The sequence below is a fragment of the Botryllus schlosseri genome, chromosome 15 (assembly GCF_051294905.1).
Source record: "Botryllus schlosseri isolate E-star chromosome 15, Bs_hap1, whole genome shotgun sequence".
Classification (NCBI taxonomy): Eukaryota; Metazoa; Chordata; class Ascidiacea; order Stolidobranchia; family Styelidae; genus Botryllus; species Botryllus schlosseri.
Window position 1 is genome coordinate 2103085 of NC_137250.1, and position 24235 is coordinate 2127319.

General features: G+C 41.8%; 2 protein-coding genes across 2 annotated transcripts; one reads left to right on the forward strand and one right to left on the reverse strand.

The window, feature by feature from the left end:
* Positions 1–16075, forward strand: LOC145457009 (uncharacterized). The gene is made up of 7 exons (XM_080335164.1): positions 1–2041; positions 5280–5444; positions 6565–6747; positions 12198–12350; positions 12410–12493; positions 13506–13658; positions 15440–16075. The coding sequence occupies exons 1-7, from the start codon at positions 1500–1502 to the stop codon at positions 15588–15590; spliced, it is 1431 nt and encodes a 476-aa protein (XP_080191290.1). The 5' UTR covers positions 1–1499; the 3' UTR covers positions 15591–16075.
* Positions 16076–17646: 1571 nt separating this feature from the next.
* On the reverse strand, positions 17647–21742 carry LOC145457000 (uncharacterized). Its single transcript, XM_080335149.1, has one exon. The coding sequence runs from the start codon at positions 21572–21574 to the stop codon at positions 18152–18154; it is 3423 nt and encodes a 1140-aa protein (XP_080191275.1). The 5' UTR covers positions 21575–21742; the 3' UTR covers positions 17647–18151.
* Positions 21743–24235: the final 2493 nt, after the last annotated feature.

Below are 24235 nucleotides of genomic sequence, written 5' to 3' on the forward strand. Positions count from 1 at the left end.
CTATGTTCTATACCGAGACGAGTCTTCGTATATAGTATGTATTGATGGAGGTATCTAAAACTATTCCAAATTTCAAATCTGGTACTCGATGATTCATGTAATTTGACAAAGATAAGTCAAAATTGTATAGTATAGCGTTAGGTCAAGAACTCGTCAAAATTGTTCACAAAGTAAAAAAAAAATTCAAGCCGAATTGTTTTTGTGTCATTGTCGTGGCGGTTGCATTGTCTGTGAACTGCTCATTTTACATTTCCACCGGTTAGCCTACTTTATTCTGTGGTGTGATGAGAGAGAGATAGTTTTTATTGAGCAAAAAAAAATTGCGTTCAAAATAAAATACATGTAGCAGCGATACGGTCCTTAGGGACCATCTAGTCAGCTGCATCGATGGAGTAAAAAATCGTATTTTAATATAGTCTTGCGTCAGGAATAAATTAAAAACAGGTAGAACAGTGGTAAGTTGGTTACCTGTTTGGAATCGGTGTCCTGTGTTCACACTATATTTCATTTTTTAATTATTTTTTATTGAATTACTTTAACTTGGAAAATCGTCGCTGCTCCCCTGATATATCAGGCAAAAAGGCCAGCGATTCCAATCAGGAGTTGGAACAACAACAGAGTAACAGGCAACAATAATAAAGAAGTAAACGAAAGAATGAAACGCAATGAAAGTAAAAAATGAATAGAATATGGACAAATGTACAGAGTTGTCAATTCAAATTCTAGAAAAAAAACAATTTGGCAACGTAAGATTATCAAATCCAATATATGGCAATTACAATGCAAATCTAACTAACTTCAATATGTCAAGAGTAAATGAGATTTAAATTCGCGACAAAAGGCTGAAAAAGACATTTCCTTCATGGCTGAAGGAATGTCATTCCATATTTTTGGTCCATGGTCTGCAGTGCATCGTTAAACTAAACTTTCTGTGAACACTGAACAGTGTGAAGTGTGAATCATATACTTTTGAGTCAAATAGGTTGATATGGTGTGATAATCAACACGCCTCAAAACCTAGGTATTCATTCATTTTGCTGCTTGGACTGACTATGTCTATCAGAACAGGTGGCAAAATATATTTCAAAGCTCTCGTCACACAGGATTTATTTTAAAAAATGTGCCGAGATTCCATAGGGGTCTGCAATAAAATTCAAATTTTCATATAATGCAACTTTTGAATTCTTAATAAGTCTGAATTTAGGGTTTTTTAGGTCAAAAAATAATCGCCCCAACCCCACAGCAAATGAACGCTCGCATATTAGCGTAGAGGTTTGGGATGTAGGAGTAGCCATCACCCCATCAGTGTAAGTGTTACAGTCCCCCATATGGGGTACGGCCATTAATTTTTTCGGAAGCTTGTCGCAAGTTGAAACCTAACTTTCCAAACTTAATCTCAGCTGCATAGGGAATTTAGGCTACATAATAGTGACTAGATCGTAAAGTCACGATGTAATCAAATTTGCAAACTCTTCGCAGAAAAACTGGTATTGGAATCAATGTTAGAAGTTATGTATCGCCAAGATAATCATGAAAAAGAGATGAAGGGGAAGCAATTGAATATGAACTCCTCTCTAATTGTGGAAACTCCAGTCGATTGGCTCAGTCTACCGATTGAAATGTGGCTGAAAATATTTGGCTATCTCTCGCAAGCTGAACTTCTCTTCATCGTTCAAGATGTATGCACAGCATTCAATATCTGGTCAAAATACTTCTCCTTTTGGAAGTCCATTGATTTCGATAAATTACACCTCGATTTGAAAGGTCTATGCGAGGAAAACCCAACATTGTGCCGACCGAACTCTGTGGTCACAAGTTTGAATTTCTGCAAAATGCTGGATGCCTACAGTGAAACATTGACTGGCGTAATTATGAGTCGCTTTGCGAATGACTGTGGATTGGATGATGCAACACTGTCGAGTCTGTGCTCCTGCACTTGCATCACAGAATTAGATATAGGATTTTGCTATCAAGCAGACATGATCACAAAAATTGCTAGCTCATGCACAAGGTTAGAAGATCTGAGCACGGAAGGATGCAGGTATATGTGATTCAACTAATGAATTGTAACATTTTAATATCTATTCATATTATGGTCGTCTCTGCTTCATTCAGACATTTTGGTTCCGCTTACAAGTGGCCAAATTAAGCAGAAAAACGATAGTTCGTTTCATGGTCAGTGGTGCACTACAAAAAAAATTAGAAAAATTTGGTCTCAAATCGATTTTTTACAAAAAAAAGTCTTAAAGACCAATTAGTCTTACCAAGTACATTCTGTCTCAAATCGATATTTTACAAAAAAAATAGTCTTAAAGACGAATTAGTCTTACCAAGTATTTTATGTCTCAAAAGTAAGACACAAATTGATCAAAAATAGTAGCAGTGCCTTGTGGGCATCCTTTTCAATGTTAGGGTTTGAGTGAAGGGGAAGCATGAGAGAGACCAGAATTAGCAGTGTTGGGACGATACTGTACTAAGGATTTACAAGATATTCACTACACATAGTTATCAAGGTGCATGCCACTTACTACTCATATGTACTATTCAGATCAATATATATATGGTTGCCTGAGTCGAAAATAGCATTTATGGTGATTGGGTAAAATGAGACCAAAAAAGCTGAAGCATCAAAAATTATCTCAATAAGCTAGCTGTGTCTGTAGAGTCCTTAGAAAAGTATTGTCCCATGGCCTCTCTCACTCTCCCCCTTCACTCAGAACCTAACATTGAAAAGGATGGCTCCAAAGCAGTGCTTCTATTATCGATCAAGTTGGGTCTTACTTTTGAGACGGAAAGTACTTGGTAACACTAATTGGTCTTCAAGACTTTTTTTGCTAAAAAAACGATTTGAGACAGAATGTACTTGGTAAGACTAATTGGTTTTGAAACTTATTTTTCTGAAAAATCGACTTGAGACCAAAATTGTCTAATTGTATGCTCTTGGCCCATGTCAAATCTCCGGTCTCATTTTTAAGACCACAAACCATGTTGTTTCTTGATTAGCGAAATCCAACTTAAAAACAAGACCAAAAATACTTACACATCAAAAACTGTCTCAAAAAGCCAGTTATGTCTTATGCTCTTGGCCCATGTCGACTTTCCGGTCTCATTTTTAAGACCACATATCATGTCATTTCTTGATTTGTGAAATTTGTCTTAGAAACAAGACCAAAAATACTGACACATCAAAAACTGTCTCAATAAGCTTATTATGTCTTAGAGCTCCTGACCCATGTCAACTTTCCGGTCTCATTTTTAAGACCACAAATCATGTTTTCTCTTGATAAGCCAAATTTGTCTTAAAAACAAGACCAAAAATACTGACACATCAAAAACTGTCTTAATAAGCACAATATGTCTTAGAAATACTGGCACGTGTTAACTTTCCGGTCTCATTTTTAAGACCACAAATCATGTCGTTTCTTGATTAGCGAAATTTGTCTTAAAAACAAGTAGGGATGGTGTGAACGTGAGGTTCACGTTCGCGTTCTGTGTGTGAACCTCGGAAATTTAGAGGTTCGTGCTCACAACAGAACCTTGGTAGGTTCTGCACTGTGAACCTTTTGGTAAATTGTAATTTTCACTCCATTATAAGATCTTTGGCTCAAATTTATTGCATTTCAACTGCGGGCCACTCATGCATGGTGCTGGCAGCATAAAAAATCAACGCTTAACGAGCATGCACCATGCGCCTCGACAACCTTAAAAGTTTTAGTTGCTTTGTTGCAAAAATTTTCTCGGAATAACCAGCTTTCCGTTTGTGAATATTTAGTGACTATCTGCTGTGAGCTTGACCCGCAATCACACAACATCACGAGCGATATACGTAGTCAGCGAATGATGCTTATTCAACCAATCAATGACATTGATATCGTCTTCTGATGTAAAAAATAGAGCGGGCGTACGGGGTCAATCTTGACTTCATATCTTTACTTTATCATTAAAACCAAATCCGAGCGATTAAGGTGTTTGCTACTGCTGCATAACTTGTTGTTGTTTGTGGTGTCGGTAGCGAGTATTGAAACCCGTTGTACACGTTGTAGCAATACTCAGATTCCGAACACATTGTCCGGTCTGGCTAAGACCGTTAAGGCGTAAGCTTATATTCCTTGGTAAGTCCTCGTCGAAATTGTTGGCAAAGCGACGGAATGTATTGATTTTACGCAATTATTACATCCTTTGATTACTGCTGTTGATACATTTAGCGACGTTTAAAACGCCGATATGTACTTCAGCATTGTGGCATTATGTGGACCGAGTCTTCGCTAGGTATCGTGTACATTAATATAGGCTATCACTTCATTGGAAGATAGGGTTGGAATTAGCACTATGACGTCACGAGGTTCACGTTCGTGTTCACACAGAACCTTTCAAAAAGGTTCGTGTTCACACGAACCTGAACCTTTCAGAGGTTCACACCATCCCTAAAAACAAGACCAAAAATACTGACACATCAAAAACTGTCTTAATAAGCACAATATGTCTTATGAGATGCATTTTATTGGTCTCATTTTTAAGACCAAATAATTGTGACAATTATATATGGTCTTAAACAGCTGAATCAGTCTCAATTTTGAGACCCCAATTCATCAGTGAGACTGAAATTGCTGAAAATGAGACCAAATCATCCTCATTTCTTAAATTTGAGACCAAATTTGTCTATTTTTTTTTGTAGTGTGGGCCTATGGGTCGATAATGCAGTACACAAATATTGTTCGCCTACTATTGAGTAATGAATGGATTGCAGCTGCAGTAATTGTTTAGACTAGGCTATAGTTATCGCATTAAATGCTCAAGAGTTGAACATTCTTAGAGATCAACATATCAGCCAGTTTATAAAATGTAAATTCTATCATTACAAATGAAAAATTTCAAAAACAAAAATTGGTAGGCCTACATAAGCTATTAGCTGTGGAAAGTGAAGATATTTCAGTTACAAATTTTGATCCTGTTGCAAAAATAGCCTATATATATTTTTTTAGTTTTTCAACTTGAAACAAACCAAGTAGGCCTACTATTCATTGTGTCATAGCCTAATAATAGGAACTGTAGGTAGGAGATTTGTCCGAATTAACAGGGCTTTCTCACAACCATTTGTTACTTTTGGTCCTTTTCCGAGCATTCGACTCAAAACGATTGTCCGGTATTGGCTATGGTTTCAGAATTGAGAGACCGTATTTGAGTTTAAAGGCTCATGAATATTAGGATTCCAATTCCATTATGAAGTCTCATCTCTGGCTAATATGGCACTACTGAAGTGAATTTATTCTTATTCACAGTAAACTGACAGATGACGACTTTGCTGATATTTGTCTCTTGCGAAATTTGCGAAGGCTATGTGTGTCCCATTGCCCTTTGCTGACGAATCAGTTTCTGTCGTATCTCCACGAGTTGCCAAATTTACGAGACTTTCTGTCAGATGGTGTGATGCATTTCACAGACATGTAAGTAAACGGATTTTACTGCAGTAGCCTACTCCAACCGTTGTCTTGGGCCAGAGGTCTCATGCACACGACCCTATTAGAAAGCATGAAGCATGTATGTATAACAACAATTTTATAAAAACATTTAAAAATATGATTTTTTTCATACCAGGCGTGAATCGCTACATAGTAAATCACATTCTCACGGTGTGTGTGGAGTTGTCCTTCTGGAAGATCCCGTCATATAAGGCGTACTTTCCTAATTTGAAAGACATAAAATCTGAGTTTGATACTCCTGTCTTGAGACCCTAAACTTTGATTGGGCAACACATAACGCCAGGACAATATAACTAGCAATTCAAAGCTCTAGCAATTTCATATTCAGCACAACTATTCAGCCTTACCTAGTTGTGAGATTTTTTCATGGTATTTTGATTTGGTGACTTGGGTCATTCAAGTTGGTACAATAATATAATAAAATATTTATATATTCGCTATGAAATAAACACTCAAACACGATGCTCCAATGAAGGCCACACCGGAAAACTTGATTTTGCGGGACCACCTGTTGGATTGACTTGAGCAAATGTGATGTTTGCAAACTACAAACAGAATAATATATCATATTGAAATCCGAATATTTTCGACTGACTCTAGCCATGGGGTATTCATCAGCTACTATTAGAGAATTGAAAAGAACTTTGCCTATTTTGTATGCTTTTTGTACTTGTTTATATTTTGAATTCTTTAATAGTTGTTGACGATTACCCCAGATGAGTGTAAGCCGAAAATACTGGGTTTATTTCGATATGAATCTATTTTTCTGTTGTGTACTGAAACCTTCAAGAGTGTCCTTAGAACTACTATGTATTGGAAATTCTCAGAAGTAGAAAAAATGCAATTTAAAGCAGATACACCCTAATTCCAGTTGAAAATTAAGGATTTTATAAATATTCAAGTAATTCTTTACATTAGCCTATATAATAATTATAATTCTCAGTTCTCAACGTCCGTCAGTGGTATGTTAAGTAGTAGCAGATTTTTAATATGGTACAATAGCTGGGCAACTGTCGTAACCACCATTGCCTTAAACTTCCCAGCTAACATTTTCAACTCAATGCTTATCACTGTAATTTTCCAGAGCGTTGATTGAGTTCATGAGGATGCAACCAGAGTTAGAGGTGTTGATTTTGGATGGGGAGGATATCACCGACAGTGTCGTTTGTTATGCCGCTTCAAATTTACGACATCTTACAGTTTTTGAGATGTCCTTCTCCGAATGCCTGACCGGAAATAGTATGACTTCGTTCAAAGAAAACATTTTGTAAGTATCAAGTTATTGGATGGAAACTAGTAACGTTTGATCAGAGATGGTCAAAGTAATCAGCATTCCTACGCCAGTAGAAGTAAGAGTAGTGGCATGAATTGATAATTAATTACAAGTAGATAGTGATTACCAAGACACGTTGTAATGACTCGAGTCTTGATTTTTTTTGTGACTCGACTTGTAATCGTGTCATTGTGCATGACTCAAACCAAGTCGAGTGACTTGAGACTAGGACGGCCAATACTGACATTTCATTTTAACTCCGAAGAATAGCAAAATCCCCACATGATTGGTATTTCGTCTATCAGTCCTAATACCTGAAAAATAGAGCCAGAAACTGTTGAGATTGACCCGTTGGTGAATTGAAAATGACTCAACTCAAAACATAACAGTGAGATTGACTTGTGACTTGGTTACCACCCTGGTAGAAAGTGTAAGTCTGAAATGTACCCGAGTAAAAAAATTCAACTTTAGATTTGATTGGCTGGTTTCATGGCGGCTGCTTTCAGAATTGCGAGATCCATCTTTGTAACTAACGCAGAATAACTAATGACGGTAAACATAGGTACGGTAGCCTAAAATATTGGTTTTAACCAAGTCGCAAGGTTCCGAGTCATGAGTCACCTTCACGTTTGTAGTTTTTAGTCGAGTCAAGTCGGGTTATTCTCAATTCATCATCGAGTCATAGTGTTGAGACTTGATTCCGATTCATTGTGTTCACTGCTCATTTTCGAGTTTAAGTCTATGTTGAACCCATTATTTTAAATCTCGACTTCGTGATATTGAATACCTCGCATTTATAGCATAGCCTACTAATTTCTCTCATTCCTAAAGCAGAGGCCACACGTATAACCAGGCGCGTAGCCAGCCGAAAAATATGGGAGGGGTTTGAAATGAAGAGGGCGGGGTTTCGATTTTTATAGCATCAATTCATTAGGGTAAAGTAATGCGTAAATGACGATTATACAATCGCCTCGCGTTGACGAACTTACGCGTATGATAAGCTTGCCAACGTGTCCGGAAGTGCTGTTAATTAGCGAGTACCTAATCTCTCGCGAACAATTGAATACGCGAGCTTTCTCAACGCGTATTACGCGCATATCAACGCATATTACGTAACCTCGGCGACGATTTGCACAAGTCAAAATGTCCGAGTTGTTATGGAATCTGTTCTATAATGGCACCGATTTCAGGTGGTTCAATTTCAAACCTTTCTCATCTTTTATAACTCAAGCATTGACACACATCTTCTGATGGTTATGTTCAAGTATTAGCGAAAATCAATCAAGTATGTACGCACCGTCGCACGTACATGTTTGAGGTCGATCGCGGACATTCTATGTCATTCAGTTTAGCGATGTCATTATTTAATCATAATCGCAAATCCGCATACAATCCATCGAGAGATAGGAGCCAAAGCATGCTAGGCTTGAGACGCGATCGTTAGGCTAGCGATGATATCTTTCGTATCAGGCATATTGCGGATGCGATTGTTGTGTAAGCCAACGATGATATGGTGCGGGACAGGCAAAGCAGATGCGATTGTGCAGGCGATGGTATAGTTCGCACCGGGCCTATTGCAGATGCGGTTCTTCAAGCCAATAGAACTAGGCTTGTTAGAGACGTGATAAATCAGGCTAGCAACGATTGCCGAGCGCGCGCCAATCGATGACTTAATTTCGCAATCATCTCAGCGAGATCGATTCTCGTTAGTTTTTGCCGTGCTGGGTGCAATCGTTCCTAGCCTGATTTATGACGTCTCTAACAAGCCTAGTTCTACTGGCTTGAAGAACCGCATCTGCAATAGGCCCGGCCAATTGGCCGCGCGCAAGCCAGGCCTGGCTGTGTTAAAGGATTTTAACGTAGATTGAAGAATGCCGTTTGAATAGTGTTCTTCAGATAACCTGTTGCTATTTCTTTGTTCTTTGTTGATATTAAGCCGTCAAATTGTAGATCAAAGTTGCGTTGCGGTGTATCGGTGAATGCGTGAGATTAAGCATCCAATTGTTGACGCATGGACCAAATAGAGTTCTAGATTTGATGAGATCGCGGACCCAGTGTTGCCAACTCCGGATGGAAGAAAATCGCTAAAACTGGTGTCAAAAATCGCTAGATAGCGCTAAATATTGAGAAAAAAGCGCTAAAAAATAGCGCTAAATCTGCAAAAGGTGCTAAAGGTGTTAAATTGAACCATTATATCGATATATTCTTCTCAGCTATATTTTACTCGTCTGGGGCCAAAGTCACTTATCATATTTATAGTTCATAATACGTAATAGTCATATCTAAGCGGGACAAAACGGCAGTGCATTTCGATAAAGCAGATCGCTTTGCGCAACGATCGCTATACGTGAACACTGACCAGGTTTGCAGACATAACCGCTCACTATATCAGCGTGCCATACTCGATGCGTCCGTGAATGCGTAATGCGATGTACCGTGGTTATGCGCTTGACTTCTTTAAACTGTGTTGGAGTTGGCCTACTTGAAAACGACATGCGACTTGACACACGTGTACACGACATGCGACTTGACCCGACACAACACGACATTGAAACGGGTTTGTTTGCCACTATAAGTAGAGTCTGTAGAGACCTCAAAAAAATAATCCGAGGACCAACCCGGTGTATGAAATGTAATTAATCTGGTCTTAAACGAATGAACAGACATTGGAGCGACCTCAAAACAGCCCCCAAAGACTGGAAATCGGCATTGATAAGAACAATCGCTGGACGAAATTGGTCATTGTTATGTTCATTAGTGTGTTGCGGTGGTGCCATTGTTGGAGCAATAATGCCGGTTTTCAGACTTTGCGGGCTGTTTCGGGGTGTATGGTTCCATTGTCCGTACGAGATTTTATTTGTATTTTCGAAATCACTGCGACACCATCTTTCGATCATTGCCATTGGCCAATTATATTAAATTTCAGCGTTCAGGTCGCCAGATGTAGCACTGCCAACTATGCTACTTTTAGATTACTCAGCAAGAAGAGACACTGTTTGCCCATGGGTAACCGCCAGGAGTTGCGTATCTACTACTATCTATCAGTAGGTAGTAATCTATAATTATATGTCACCGGATTCCGCACTCTGGTGACCGGTATAGCTAATGCAGTCGTCAGCCAGATCTGATCTTTAATGGTTATTTTCGGTAAAAAAGCGCTAAATAATCGCTAAATACTTTTTCAAAAATCGCTAGATTTATCGCTAGGCGCTAGATCCATATTTTTTGGCGCTAAACCGGATGAAAAACCGCTAGATCTAGCGCGAAAATCGCTAAATTGGCAACACTGCGCGGACCACGCGTCAATTATGAATTACGCGTCGCCAGTGAGGTGAATACTGAAATACATCCGATATTATTAACACTGATTACGCGCGTTCGGAAAAGCGACGCGACGACTTGTAGCTACACTGTGACTGTGACTACATTATACGATATAACGACCTTGTCTCCCTTGCACGCACGTGAAAAAAAAGCCCTCTCTCGTCTACTGTGCACACGAGAGAAGACGCGAGAAAAAGGCCATCATATGTATCGGTCATATCATTGCGAAAGAGCGTGCTACAAATTAGCTAGTGCTACCGACCGACGAAATACTGAAATGCATCGAGGGGGGTTTCGCGTAAATGGAAGGGGTTTCGCGTTTTAAAAGTGGGGGGTTCCGACCCCCGAAACCCCCCCTCTGGCTACGCGCCTGCGTATAACATTCACTCGCGGTAATGTTACGTCATGATGGGTTGGGAATAGGTTAGCTGAGTACGTCTTTCTCAAGCGATAAACTGCACTAGTACGGTAATTACAAAACTTCAACGTTGGGCTAGCGCATTTGATTTGTTTTAAACATTCTGTCGTACAAGATATTTTAGCCGACCGAATGATACGGTAAAAGTTGAAAGCAGGAATAAAATCGTATATGCACAATAGAGCTGTTCAAAAATAACTTATTCTTTCTGCATTTTACTGGCCACTTTATAAAATTGTCAGGTTTCCTAAAAACCACTGCACACCAATTCCGGCTCCATTCCAACCCGTAAGCGCTGAGCAAAGAAAGAAACGAAGTCACGAGGTATTTCGACACCGTGTGATCACCGCATAACAGCTTCTGGCCAATATTCTGGAAACTTTACTATTCTTCAGGCTTAGAATGAAACGCTTGTGTTGGCCACAGGGTTGTCACCAAGTCTCAAGGTTCCGAGTCACAAGTCAATCTCATTTTTCTAGTTTTGAATCGAGTCAAGTCGAGTCATTTTCAATTCGCCACCAAGTCAAGTCCGGGTCCAAGTCAGCTAGTAGAGGGTCGAGTCCAAGTCATGTTCGTTGTTCATTTTCAGTGCAATCTGGTTCATCCCATATTTTTCAACCAACTGCTCGAGTGATACAGAATGGCTCGCATTCATTATATCGTAATTTTTCTCAGTCCCAACAGTTTCTGGCCCAATTTACAAGTATCTGGACTGTTAGACGATGTGGTACCAATAATGGGTAACTTCACTATTTTTCGAAGTTACAAAGAAATGTCTGTCTTGGCTGTCCTATGCTCAAGTCATATGACTTGGTTGACTCATGCACAATGACTCGAGTACAAGTCAATTGACTCTAGTTGAGTCATTTTACATACTTGAGTCATTGCAACCCTGGATATAATCTTTAAAAATATACTCAGTTTCCTGAACCCGTTATACAAGGGCGAAAGGTTACTTCTCGTGGTTGTCATGACAAATTCACGTACAACTGGTTCCAAAAGTACTTTCAAATATTAAAATTCAAAGTGTAACAGCATAGTGTCCTATATGGTGTCGACACAAGCAAATCTCGCGGCTGAGTGAAATTGATTCACGTATCAATTTCCATTTGGCTACAGGCAATTTGACGGTCATTTTTGACCGGCTTGCCGAGCATTAAATTCGGTGAAACGGGTATCAATCGAAAGCTGACTCTGCGCTGATTACGAAAATATAAATTTTATTCTGCTCGCAGCCTTGGAACTCCCACAATCAGCCTCTAATTTTTCATTGTTATGGAGATTGGTATTGGGACGCAACAATGCTGTCTGGCGAAACGAGAGACTAACTCAAGAGAAAAAGAGCCAGACATCATTGTTGCGGCTCTCGTTTCGCCAGACAGCATTGTTGCGTCCCAATGCCAATCTCCATAACAATGAAAAATTCGAGGCTTATTGTGGGAGTTCCAGGGCCGCGAGCAGAATAAAATTTATATTTTCGTAATCAGTGCAGAGTCAGCTTTCGATTGATACCCGTTTCACCAAATTTAATGCTCGGCAAGCCGGTCAAAAATGACCGTCAAATTGCCTGTAGCCAAATGGAAATTGTGACGTGAACCAATTTCACTGAGCCGTGTGATTTGCTTGTGTCGACACCATATAGGACACTATGGTTACAGTAAGTAGTTTTTCCTGAATCCTGATTTCCTATCGTGTATTTCAGAATTGAGAGATTGAAATTTCGCAAGTGTTGCAAGATATCGTCGCGATCAGCGTGCGATTTATTCAATGCGGGCAAGATTAGAAATTTACGGAGTTTCTCTGTGACGGGATGCGAAGGCATCAACGATGACGTTTTGACGTGTCTGTCGAAATGGTAATAATAGCAAATTATTGTTGCGTGAATTTCTTGTTATAGTGACATTCCGATTTCAGCTGTCCTAACCTGGAATCGTTGATGCTGGACTGGTGCTGGACAGTAACCGACAAGGGACTGAATACGGTTATAGACAGTTGCAAGTACGTATTCACAAAGACGTCTATTCTTTGTACATATCTATACCTTGTTTATCCCTTATGAATCTCTCAACAGTCAGTTGAGCTGAGCAAAATGATTCCAGTACTCTATCCGAGTCAAATATTGATTGTATTGATTCGAGTCGAGTAGTAAGAGATGATGAGCTCTAAAACCAGGATTGTAACCAAGTCGCAAGTTTCTGAGTCAGAAGTCAATCTTACTTTAATAGTTTTGACTCGAATCGAGTTGATTCATTTTCTATTCACCACCGAGTCAAATCCGAGTCCAAGTCTGTAAGAAAAAAGGTCGAGTCCGAGTCATAGCGTTCACTGTTCATTATTGAGTTCAAGTCAGGTTCAAGTCACTCTTGGGTGATATCGAAGGTTTCACATTCGTAATATAGGCTACTCATTTTTTTCACTCTTAACATGATTATTCAATCAGATAACAGCCAGATTTTGGGCCTATTCTCGTAGTATATAAGCTCTGAATCAATTCACACAGAATGCTTCGAGTCATGACTTGTTCCAGTCATTCACAATGAGCTTCATGCTGCCACGATGAATATTATGCTAATTCTACACTCTACAGTCTAAATCACATGAAAGATAGTTTGGTATTTTTTCGACCTTGCCTATTTCATTTCACTTAATGACAGTTCTGTGGGTGGATCAAGACTTCAAAGATATGTCATTTTGAGGAACGTACGTAGCTTTGGCCTACATACTTCATATGTGGCCATACGACCAATCGAGGTTTACATCCTTCCACACAGGAAAATATTATCGAAACTATAATTCTCGATGTTAAATTACCTCCTAGTGGCATAGAGCGTGTCATTTTAGTACTTGAAAGAATCATCTCTCATTATGCGACATCTGACATGAATCATTACAATTAATACTTGATTCAGATTCCAATATACAAATCATTGTGTCCAGCCCCTTGTTGCGACTGGGGACAGAATTGTTAGTAAATTTCTTGACGCGTGATTCGTTGTTGACTGCTTTGCAGGAAATTAACCAAGATATCTATCGTGGGACTTTATGGAATCATAGGCAAGGAGTGGTTGACTCGTTTGGACGAGCGACTTCCAAATTTACAGTATCTCGACGCGTCCGATTGTAACTCGCTGCCCGACGAGGAACTGGTGGATCTCGTGCAGAGGTAAAAAGAAATGTGTTTGCTGGTTTCCGACTTGAGCTGTGGTTAGCAGATAGCTCGAGTGTTGTTTTTAGCTTGGTAAATTGCAAATCATGATCCTTTGTCATTCAATGCTGTGGAAATAAAAGATACTTGCAATACTGCACATTTCTATCAAGAGAAGTGACACTCCGAAAGCTTGTGTAATGAATAAAACTATTACTTGCGAGTGGACGTTGAATAAGGTGTGGAAGGTATCAAGATGTTAATAATATTTAATAAGAAATACCTCCACATAAGTTATTTCTCAACACAGCAAATGTCGAACACGTTCCATGTTCACTGCTTATCCGTCAAATTATCGATCATTAAAACCACGTCTGTTTCATCAACACAAAATTCTTAGAAGGTGAAAAAGTTCAAACTCACTTCAGAGATTGTGTGGAAAATGTAAAAAAAGTTAGGTATTCACAGACGCGAAATCAACAACGCCAGACCATCTTATGCATGTTAGTTACGAAGTGCTCAAAGAACACAATGCAATGTCGTAGACTACTTCTCACTCAAAGGGGCGTAATTCAAAGGTTCATATACTTGGAGTGGGAAAAATTCGAAAATGCCACTTGTGTTGCACACCTACGTTAGCGCTGCCACTCTCAATAGCAGTAGTAATACTTCTTCATTGAACTTTTTCTACACAGGCACCTGGAGAATACAATTGGATTTATGGTCACTCAGACATTTCGATAATTCACTTCCTAATTGGGTTAAAGCAGCATGGTGTAACTGGCAGTCCTGGATTGCAGTTACGGTTCGCTAATTGGCACACTGCTATGTCCAGAATTGACTAGTCCGATCACCTTCGAACTGAGTTAGGGTTGCGGCCGAATCAAGATATGTTGATGACATGCGGCCCTGCCGGTAAATTGATATTCAAGTGCTATCTTTGTTTTTCTGTGTCACGCTTTATCGCCAAGCTATTTGACTACATAACGCACAGTTGCAGACTATAAAGGCTCCACTCATGCAACACATTGGCAGACAAGGAAATTTACAAAAGTAATCTTATTGGGCCACGCCACTTATTCGGTCGATAGACTCCTCACGCTAAAGAAAGTAGGAAGCAATTATTTTTGCCATAGGTGACATACTTCTAAAATCTAAATGCATGTTTTATGGGAAGAAGTAGCCAAATAAATTTGTAAATCTCTGCCAATCCGAGGCTGAAATATGGTAGTGCAACCGAACAAATTTGCATCCTGTTCTTTGAACACTGCGGCACGTTGATCCGATACTAAGCTTACATGGATTACCATATTTATAAAATATCTCAGTCCATTATCGTAGTCAATACCACAACCCAGCTCCGCATTTTTCCCCTGTCAGAAATACCTGCCAATGTGAATGACAACTTGTTAATAATGGCGAAGGAGTTAGCCTGCACATTTGACATATGAACATATTCGATATTTGCTGTCTCATAGCGGCTTGAGAAATTATTTGCTGGTACGTATCTCCGATAAAAGCAGGTCGTGGTTTGGAACCCCACTTCACACGACATACCAGCAAAACAGGCGCAATTCGCCTGAACCGGGCCTGATTGCCTGAAACCAATGATGGCCAAGACTAGCATATCAAAACCAATCATATGTATGAGTTGAGAGTGTCTTGACTTCCACGGAACCCGTGAAACTTTGCTCCTGGTGCACCTAGGATTCCGTTGAACACCTGGTCAAGTATCACTGCTCTTACCATATGTCGATGTATCTCACAACTGGTTCGCAAACATTTCATGTTGTTTTTAGGAAAAGATCACTGGAAGTGTACACATTCTTCCATGAATTGGTCATTGTTGCGACCGCGGAGGCCAGTGGTCTCGGTGATGCGCTTGACAATGAATCAGAAGATGAGGAATGGATATGCCCTGGTGAAAGGGGTGTAAAAGTTGCTTTCTGAAAGTTTCTCAGAAGTGGTATCTGGCCTTCGCCAGTTATTGAAAAAATATGTTGCACTCATTTTGCTATGGAAACTGTACTGGCTCATCTGTGCGGTAGAGACCTTCTGTTCCGTATAAGTCTGAACAGCGTATTATATCGGATGAAATATGATACACTGACCCACAAGCCATCTGTGACGACTAACGCAGTTAGCAATTTGCGTTTGTTTATTACATGTTTTTCAGAGTACACTTGTTAGTGTTGACTGATTTTCTTTTGAAACTTTTTGCAGTGTCATGGCAGCTCATTTGCGACAGCTGCTATACTTGTAAGTTATTTATAGCTGTTCTATGCAACAGTATTGATGTGTCATCTTGAAGTGTCTGAATGATAATGCTTGATCAATCACTGTGTCGTATGTTTCATTTTGTCTCTGTACTATTTCTACTCACTACGTTCTGCCAACATGCTTTGTGAGCAAATAAAATGGAAACTATTATATAATGGCCTGTTCGAGTGAAAACAGCCGGATAGCCTCCAAGCAACCATTATGTAGGACTTGTCCTGTCTTCATAGTAGGAGTTCCCAATCAAACATTTTTAAAATCGATGGTCCCCCGATCTTTTTCAAGTAGAAAAGATGAAGAAACGATGTTTTAATTAAATAACGCAGGAAGTCGTCAAAATAGTACAAATAATAGATCTAAAAGTAAAATCAAGAAAGTGAACTCAGGATCAAGTTTAGCTTGTTGATGTAGGTTACTTCGCATTTTTACCAGGGTTGCAACCAAGTCAGTCTCACTTTTATAGTTTTGACTCTCAAGTCATTTTCAATACACCACCGAGTCCAAGTGAGCTAGGAGAGGGTTGAGTCCGAGTGTTTTGACCCGAGTCCAAGTCATTATGTTCAGTTCAACCCAACTTTCTTCAGAATGACTAGCATTTGTAATACACTAATTTTCCGGCCCTAATTTCCAAGTATCAGGACTGAAAGATGGAATACTAATAATGTGGTTATTTTACTATTCTTAGAAAGTTACAATGAGATGTCTGTCTAACGCCGTCCTAGTCTCGAGTCATGCACGATGACTCGGGTATAGGTCGAATCAATACAAAATTTGACTCGAGTTGAGTCATTTTACGCACTTGAAAAAAATGACTCGAGTTATAGTGGGTTGGACTTGAAGATGAAAAAAACTCATGTCACCCACCCAAGTTGAAAAACTCGTCATAGAGACTAAGAGCACGTCACTGATGTGATAGAAACATACATCGCAAACAGCACCAAAGAATGAAAAAGGCTGATGGCACCCACCCAGGTTGAAAAACTCCCGTCATAGAGCATCATCAGTGAGGTGATAGAAACATCCATTAAAAACAGCACCAAAGATTTACAGTTAGCCGGTACATTAGATTTCCTGTGCTTTTGAGAATGTTCTGATTTTTGTGTCATTCCAATTCCGACTCGTGTTCTGCTACACTCGATGTGTTTTCACTAGAGGTCGACCGATTATCGACATGGCCGATTATCGAGGCCGATATTTAGAGCTTTCCCGATTATCGGTATCGGCTAATGAAGGCCGATATCGCGGCCGATATATTATATTTAAAAAACATTCAAAAATTTCGGAAATTCAATGCTCCGTGTTTTCAATCTCAAGAAATCGACGACGCAAAGGGCATTATATGACAGATTTACCCTTGCAGGACGAGTTTAGCTGGGTGAGCATGCAGAGAAACTATGCTTCCTGCATTACAATCTATCTTTTCTGAACTGATCTGCAATTCTGTATCATATTTTGCTTTTTTGGTTATCCCAAATTTCATCGAATGTGCACAATTAAGCAATAATTCTTTTCAATTTCAGTTTTCTCGTCTGTTGTTCAGCTTTCTGTGGCATGAACAAGTGCCATCTTGCCTAATATATAATATTTTTGGTGAAATTGTTCTCTGCTTAGTCCATATTAATATCGGCCTATGATATCGGTATCAGCCTTGTGAGTGGCTGATATATCGGTATCGGCCTGTAAAAATCAATATCGGTCGACCTCTAGTTTTCACATACATAGAATACTGTACAGTAGTTCGCCTTTGTTTATTTGCATTTACATGAGAAAGAGGTACAGTTCTCGGTACTTTGGCACGGTAGCAATATCATAAATCGTAAAGGTAACATCTTGATGTTGCAATTAACTGGTCTAAAATGAAATAGGTAAAATAGATTGGACAGTGGGGCGGTTGGACAGTAAGATTTCAGCTTCGGAGCATAATGTAAACACGGCTGGCATTGGTCAAGGTATTATGATAGTATTGCAGTGAATAAGTAAGGTATTGTGTCAGAAACCGAATTATGATCACACTGTGGATGACATTTTCAAAATTTACATGATAAAACGGTGTATTTACATGGTTTGATGTGGTGGAATCGAAGAGGAAGTAAAATTTAGATATTACAGAAAATAGATATATATATATGGAAGTGAGGGCACTGTTACAACTCAATCAATTGGCAGCTGGATAATGTAACCTAGTAATTCACATTCAACATTGTACAACAGCCGACAATACTGCATGGTATTTGTTATCTGGTTTGGCTGGAGTCGGGCAGGGCTCTGAAAAGCTCGCTACTACTATTCTGCACAATAGGCGGTAGGGATAAACTTCTTGTGATTTTAACGCGCACGAGCGATCGCGGGGTTGGACTTTGCTGGTATGTAGAGGCCGTTGATATCATGCCATTCGACGCCACCGGTTCGATAAGGCTTTTCGCCAGAAAATGCGGACGCGGTATGAATTCGGTCGCGGTGACCGGTCGGCTGGGGACGTCTGGACTGTTGAGTTTCAGTCTGGCACGGAAATGCTCCAACACCCGGTTGGATATCATGGATGGGTTTTTCATGAGCGCGATCCCTAATTCCTCATTTCTCTGCTTGGCGCGTCTTTTCGCCGGCTTCGCGTCCGTGTGAATCCTCTTCGTTATCAACCGGACCAATTCCCTTTCGTGTTTGAGTTGATACGCCTTCAACCGAGCGATTACTTCTTCACCAAAGTAATCGCATCTGATCCATTCGTCAAAATCGGATATGTAATCGAGAGGAGTGAGACCGGATATATTTTTTGTCTTGAAACTAGCACCTTTCTCCAACAAAAGACTAGCGGCGAAAAAGTTTTGATTTCTGGCGGCGTAAAACAACGCAGTCTCTAGGTTTTGGTTGACTGCATGTACGTCAGCGCCTTCTTCCAAGAGTATCTCGAGCACGTCGGTAGGTCCTGTCATCTGCACTGCGAGATGCAGACATTTGTTACCTCCTTCGTACTTCAGCCTTATCGAAGCGTTATTGTCTAGTAAGAACTGTGTACAGGCAGCGCGATCGTCCACTAGTAGCTCTTGGGTTAGTATCTTGTACAGTACGCGGTCTGTTTCTTCGGTTTTAAACGCAAATCCGTTGTCTATCGTCCATTCGGCGCACTCTAAATGATCACCCGCGATGGCTAAGTATGGCAGACTGGGCGGCCCTTTCTTTTCTTTCTGAATTTCTCCTCTTATTGGTGCTTCGTCTGTCTCGAGAAGCAGCTGAATCACGTCTTTTCGGCCTTGCATCGCGGCGCAATGTATCGGCATCAGTTGCCTTGTATTTCTGCAAAGTACATCGGCGCCTTCCTCGATTAAATACGATATTCCTTTCAAAAAAGATGCAGTGCCTTCTTCACCGTAACAGAACACATGCAGCGGCGTGTTACCTTCATTATCAACTGCTTCGATGACAGCGTTACTCTCGAGCAAAAGCCGTACAATTTCCAAAGTCCTTGCTCGATGGAGAGGCACAGCGCCTTGATAATCGCGTAGGTTAACATCAGCGCGCAGTTTCAGTAGTCGCTCTACGGTTTCAACGTGCGAAAAATGTACAGCCGTGTGAAGCAAGGTACTGCCTAACACACATCGCGATTCGAGGTCAGCCATTTCGTCGATTCCTAACATGTGATCTTTAACGATCCGAGACAGTACATCCAAGTTTCCGTCCACAATGTCAGGCACGGCGGCAATCCAATTCTTTCCGGTTCGTTCGAGAGACGCTTGCATTTCCTCGTTCCTCATGACTTCTAACGCACGCTGGCATCGCGCGTTTTTCGCGTTCACATTACAACCCCACTCGATCAGTAGTTTACACACTGATTTATGCAACGCTTCCGCCGCGAAAAACAAAGGCGTACATCCGGAAGAGTTTCTGATATTCACAGAGCTGCCTCTTTGAAGCAGAAAACGGCAGATGTCAAAATGTCCGTATTTAGCCGCGACGTGAAGGACTGTGTTGCCGTAGTGAGAGTCTTTCGCCGAGATAAAATCTGGATGAGACTTTTCGAAGAAGATGACCATTTTTTCGACTATCTGCTTGTCGCCCTCTTTAATCGCCTTGAAAAACATTCTCTGCCATCTCGCGGTGCTACCGGGAAAGATTTGATACAGAAAGGTGGAGCCAGCGTGCAACGTTTTGTTTCTGGACATACTCTCGATGTAAATTTCGTACTTGTCATAGTATTTCTCGGGTTCGAGTATGATCATTTCATTGTCCGGCAACCCTAGGATGGATCTTACATTTTTAGACCCGGGCGCGCCAGTAAAATCATCCAGAAATTCCCCGGATTTTTTGTCTCTCAGTACGATGCGTCTGTCTGGCGTGCAGGTTTCATGTTCGAAAGCTCTAAAGAATCCGTTACCTTGAGTCAGTTGTAAGTTGATGGCGAAAGCCATACATAAATCATTGATCGTCATGTGGCTTGGAATGTGCACTACATCAAACCGTGATTTCATTTTTTCCGAAATAACATTCCTCGTGTCGGTCTGAATTTGTTTTACATAATCCAGCCAGTCGTGGATATATTCCATGTCGTAGCTGTCTTCGATAATCTCTTGTTCGCGGCGGTTATCTTCGAGGGAGGCTTCGAGTTGTTTCTTCCGACGTAGGTCCAGCATCGAAGCTATTTCTTCTGGGAATTTCCTAATCTCCGATTCCTCTTCTCGAATTAAAAGTTTCAGTTCTTTCAATCGGTTGACTACGGCTTTTGATTGATTCAATCTGTAGCTGCACATGAAAAAGAAACACAAAAACGAGCTCAACGCCTTGGGATCAGCTTCTGATATGTCTGTTGATTCAAGAGGATTGGAGGCGCGTAGCATTTTTCCTATCGTGTCCAAAGCCAAGTTTATGGTCCATCTGTCATTGAGTAGCACCTCGGTAGTGAAGGTGTCTGGTACGAAAGAGTTTACAAGTCCGCACAGAACTCTGATTTCCACCAAATCATCGAGACTGTGTACCTCTAGTTTTCGGCCTTCCGAAACACGTTTCAGCTGGGAGTTGATCATATCCAAAATACAGTCGTCTGGAGATGGGTAACTGTACCAACCGCCTTTAGGTCTGTTTGCTTTAAAACTTTTCATTACATCACTTCCAGGATATGGATCGTAACCATCCAGATCATCAGGAGACGGAGAATCTTCAACTACATCGATGGAAGACGCACCGAAACCAGCAAACAATGAATCATCAGTTTTACGCACCCTTCTTTTTTTCTTCTTTGGAGGTGGCTCAGGTGTCCAGTCAAATTTTGTTTCCACAAGTGTTTTGATGTCGTCAATTTGCAGAAACTCCATTCTCTCCCATGTAAACCAAATATCATGCGATACTAGCCTCCATAGCAAGTCAAAAACGTGCGGCGCGATTTTTGACGCCACCGATCGAGCGTTTATTTTCACATTATCCGGCAGAACTTCGGACTTCTTGAGTTCTTCCACGAACCATTCTATTCTGGTCACTTTCTGTTGCTGAGTCAAGCCGTCTAATGATTGGATTTTCTTCGACGTCTTCCCCGTCAAGCTGTGGAGAAGTTGCTGCAGATGGTTTCCTTTCAACAGGTCGGTGAGAACATTACTCAAAAGTGATCCGTACGGCACGAGGCGCAAATTGATCCATGCAGTGTAACCGTTAATTTGAGTTTTCAGAGACATGGTCTCCGGCTATCATAGCATTTGAAGATGGATAATCTTGCGTTCAGCTTCTTGATTTATTTTGCGGCAGTAAAATGCTTGATTCATGCGTTTACATCCCAGTATGGGAGGCTCGCAATATACTTGCCGACCCCCGCGACCTACAACTAACGGTGCGATTACAATAGTGACGCGCCGCTATAGCGACGGGGATTTCCCGGATTTAGTGATGCTTCACTTCCTGATGTTGCAAGAGAGAGAGATATATAATCTTTATTTGTCAACCGTGCAAATCTATAACCTACCAACACAATAAAAATGCAATAAGGTGGAATTTGTTCTACAGGTGAGCAATGTATGGACGGGAAACTTGATATAACAAACAGAGTAGTGGAAGAGACACTGGCGTAGCAGCATATGCTGCCGCCCCTGGCTCTCGCCTAAAATGCCGCCCCCCTCCCCTAAGTAGACCGCAGCAAATTTCGACACAGATTCATGTTCAAGCAACCTTGTCAATAAAAATAATTACAAACAATATGCTGCGTCTCAGCCTCACCGTCTCAACGTTAATAAGGCCAAAAATAATAAAGACAGGAAATAGAGAACGATTGTATTGTGTTCGTCTCGAAGCGCACACCGAAAGAGCCCCTACCAAATTGGTTCGATCTTAAGGACGCAAATAGGATGAATGCCTTTACCACGCACACACTCCGCGCCCTCGAGATCCAAAATGCTATGCCGACCGACTTTGCGCCACTTGTAGCAGCAGTCAAGGATGCCGCCCGTGAAACGCTCGGTGAGGCCCGTAGCAAACCACGGCCAAGATTAGCCTGGGAATCCGACCCGACAGTGCTCAGTGCGCGCCGCAACCTCAAGACTCTCAGACGTGCTGCGTACACCTCTGGAACACTGGACGCACATAGTGATGCCAACGAGGCAGCTCTATACTTAACAAACGTTTACGACGCAGCTCGCAAGGAACGAGTCGAAGCCATTGCCCTTTCCGTGGAAAATGAGTTGGAAGCAGGCCGATCAAGAGCAGCCTGGAAAGCTATCGGGGAATTAGTTGGCTTCAAGAGGACCCGCGTGAAGGCCTGTACGGAAGACCTCGCAGCACACTTCGAGACCCTGTTATCTACACCTGCACCGGACATCGATGTGCTCGTTGCACCGCCTTCACTAGCAGCAAATCCTCTAGCGATCAATACAACCCTGATCACGCTAGGTGAGCTCAAGACAGCCATGAGTGGAGTACCACAATTCAAGGCCACCGGCACGGACGGCATCCCAACGGCTGCTTACACCTCGGGCGTTGCACCTGTGCTCCTCGACGTCATGAATGGCGTCCTCGAAGGCGGCCCGGTGCCCCCCGAGTGGCTCGAGAGCGAAATCGTCCCTATCTACAAGAAAGGCGCTGCGAGTGACCCAGCGAACTACAGAGGCATCTCCCTGATGCAGACCGCTGCCAAGCTGTTCGACCGAGTACTGCTCCTTCGCATACGTGAGCAACTCTCTACCAAGCTCCTGAATGCTCAGAATGGATTTCGACCATCCCGCGGTACAACAGAGCACATCCTGGCACTGCGCACAATCATTGACACCTGCCGCTCACACAAAAAGAATGTTGTGGCCGTTTTCGTTGATTTCGCGAAAGCCTTCGACTCGGTCTCGCGCCCAGCCATGGCGGAGATCCTCAGATTCTATGGAATTCCTGAGGTGATAACGTACGCCATTATGGCCCTCTACACTGACACACGAGCGCGAGTCCGAACAGATGACGGCCCAAGCGGAGATTTCAACACTTCGGCTGGTGTGCTTCAAGGTGACACCCTGGCACCATTCTTGTTTGTGGTCATCCTTGACTTCGTGCTGCGAACGGCCTTCCCGGATACTACGAACTTCTTCGAATGGCGGCCACGGCAAGGAACGCGCACGCGTACGATTCGCGAGGCAATCCACGTAGGTATTCTTGCCTACGCAGACGACCTAGCCCTGCTTGCCCCGAACACCGCATCGGCACAGCGTCTCGTTAACCAGCTAGAGGCCGCCGCCGCTCTTGTTGGCCTCCAGATCAACGCTAAGAAGACTGAGGTTCTGGCCATACCAGCTCTACCGGCGAACGCGACACCAATTCAACTGGGAGATATCGATCTCAAGTATGTAACGAGTTTTGTATATCTCGGTATTGACGTCGCTGACTCTGGAAAAGCGCTCAAGGCGAGGCGAGCAAAGGCCTGGGGCGCGGCAAGACGGCTACATAGCCTCTTCCACTCAAGTGCCTCAACCCAGCTCAAGACCCGCATCTTCCGTGCCACTGTCGAGCAGGTTCTTCTCTACGGAATAGAAGCACTCACGCTGACAGAAAAGCTGGCTAAGACACTCAACGCCAACTACGATGCACTCCTCCGCTACGCACTCGGCATCCACCACCCGGAGCACATATCCACCAATGCTCTGCGCAAACTAACAAAAACAGTCCCATGCCATTTGCTGGCTGCTGAACGACGCTTACGCTTAATCGGTCATCTGGTGCGGCATCAAGACGATCAACCAGCCGCCGCCATCATCAACCACATTCCGACGGAGCCATGGCGCAGAGGTGGCTGGAATAGAACCACATGGCGCTCAACAATAGAGACCGAGCTAGCGCAACGCGGGCTATCGCTCGAAGACGCCCACGAC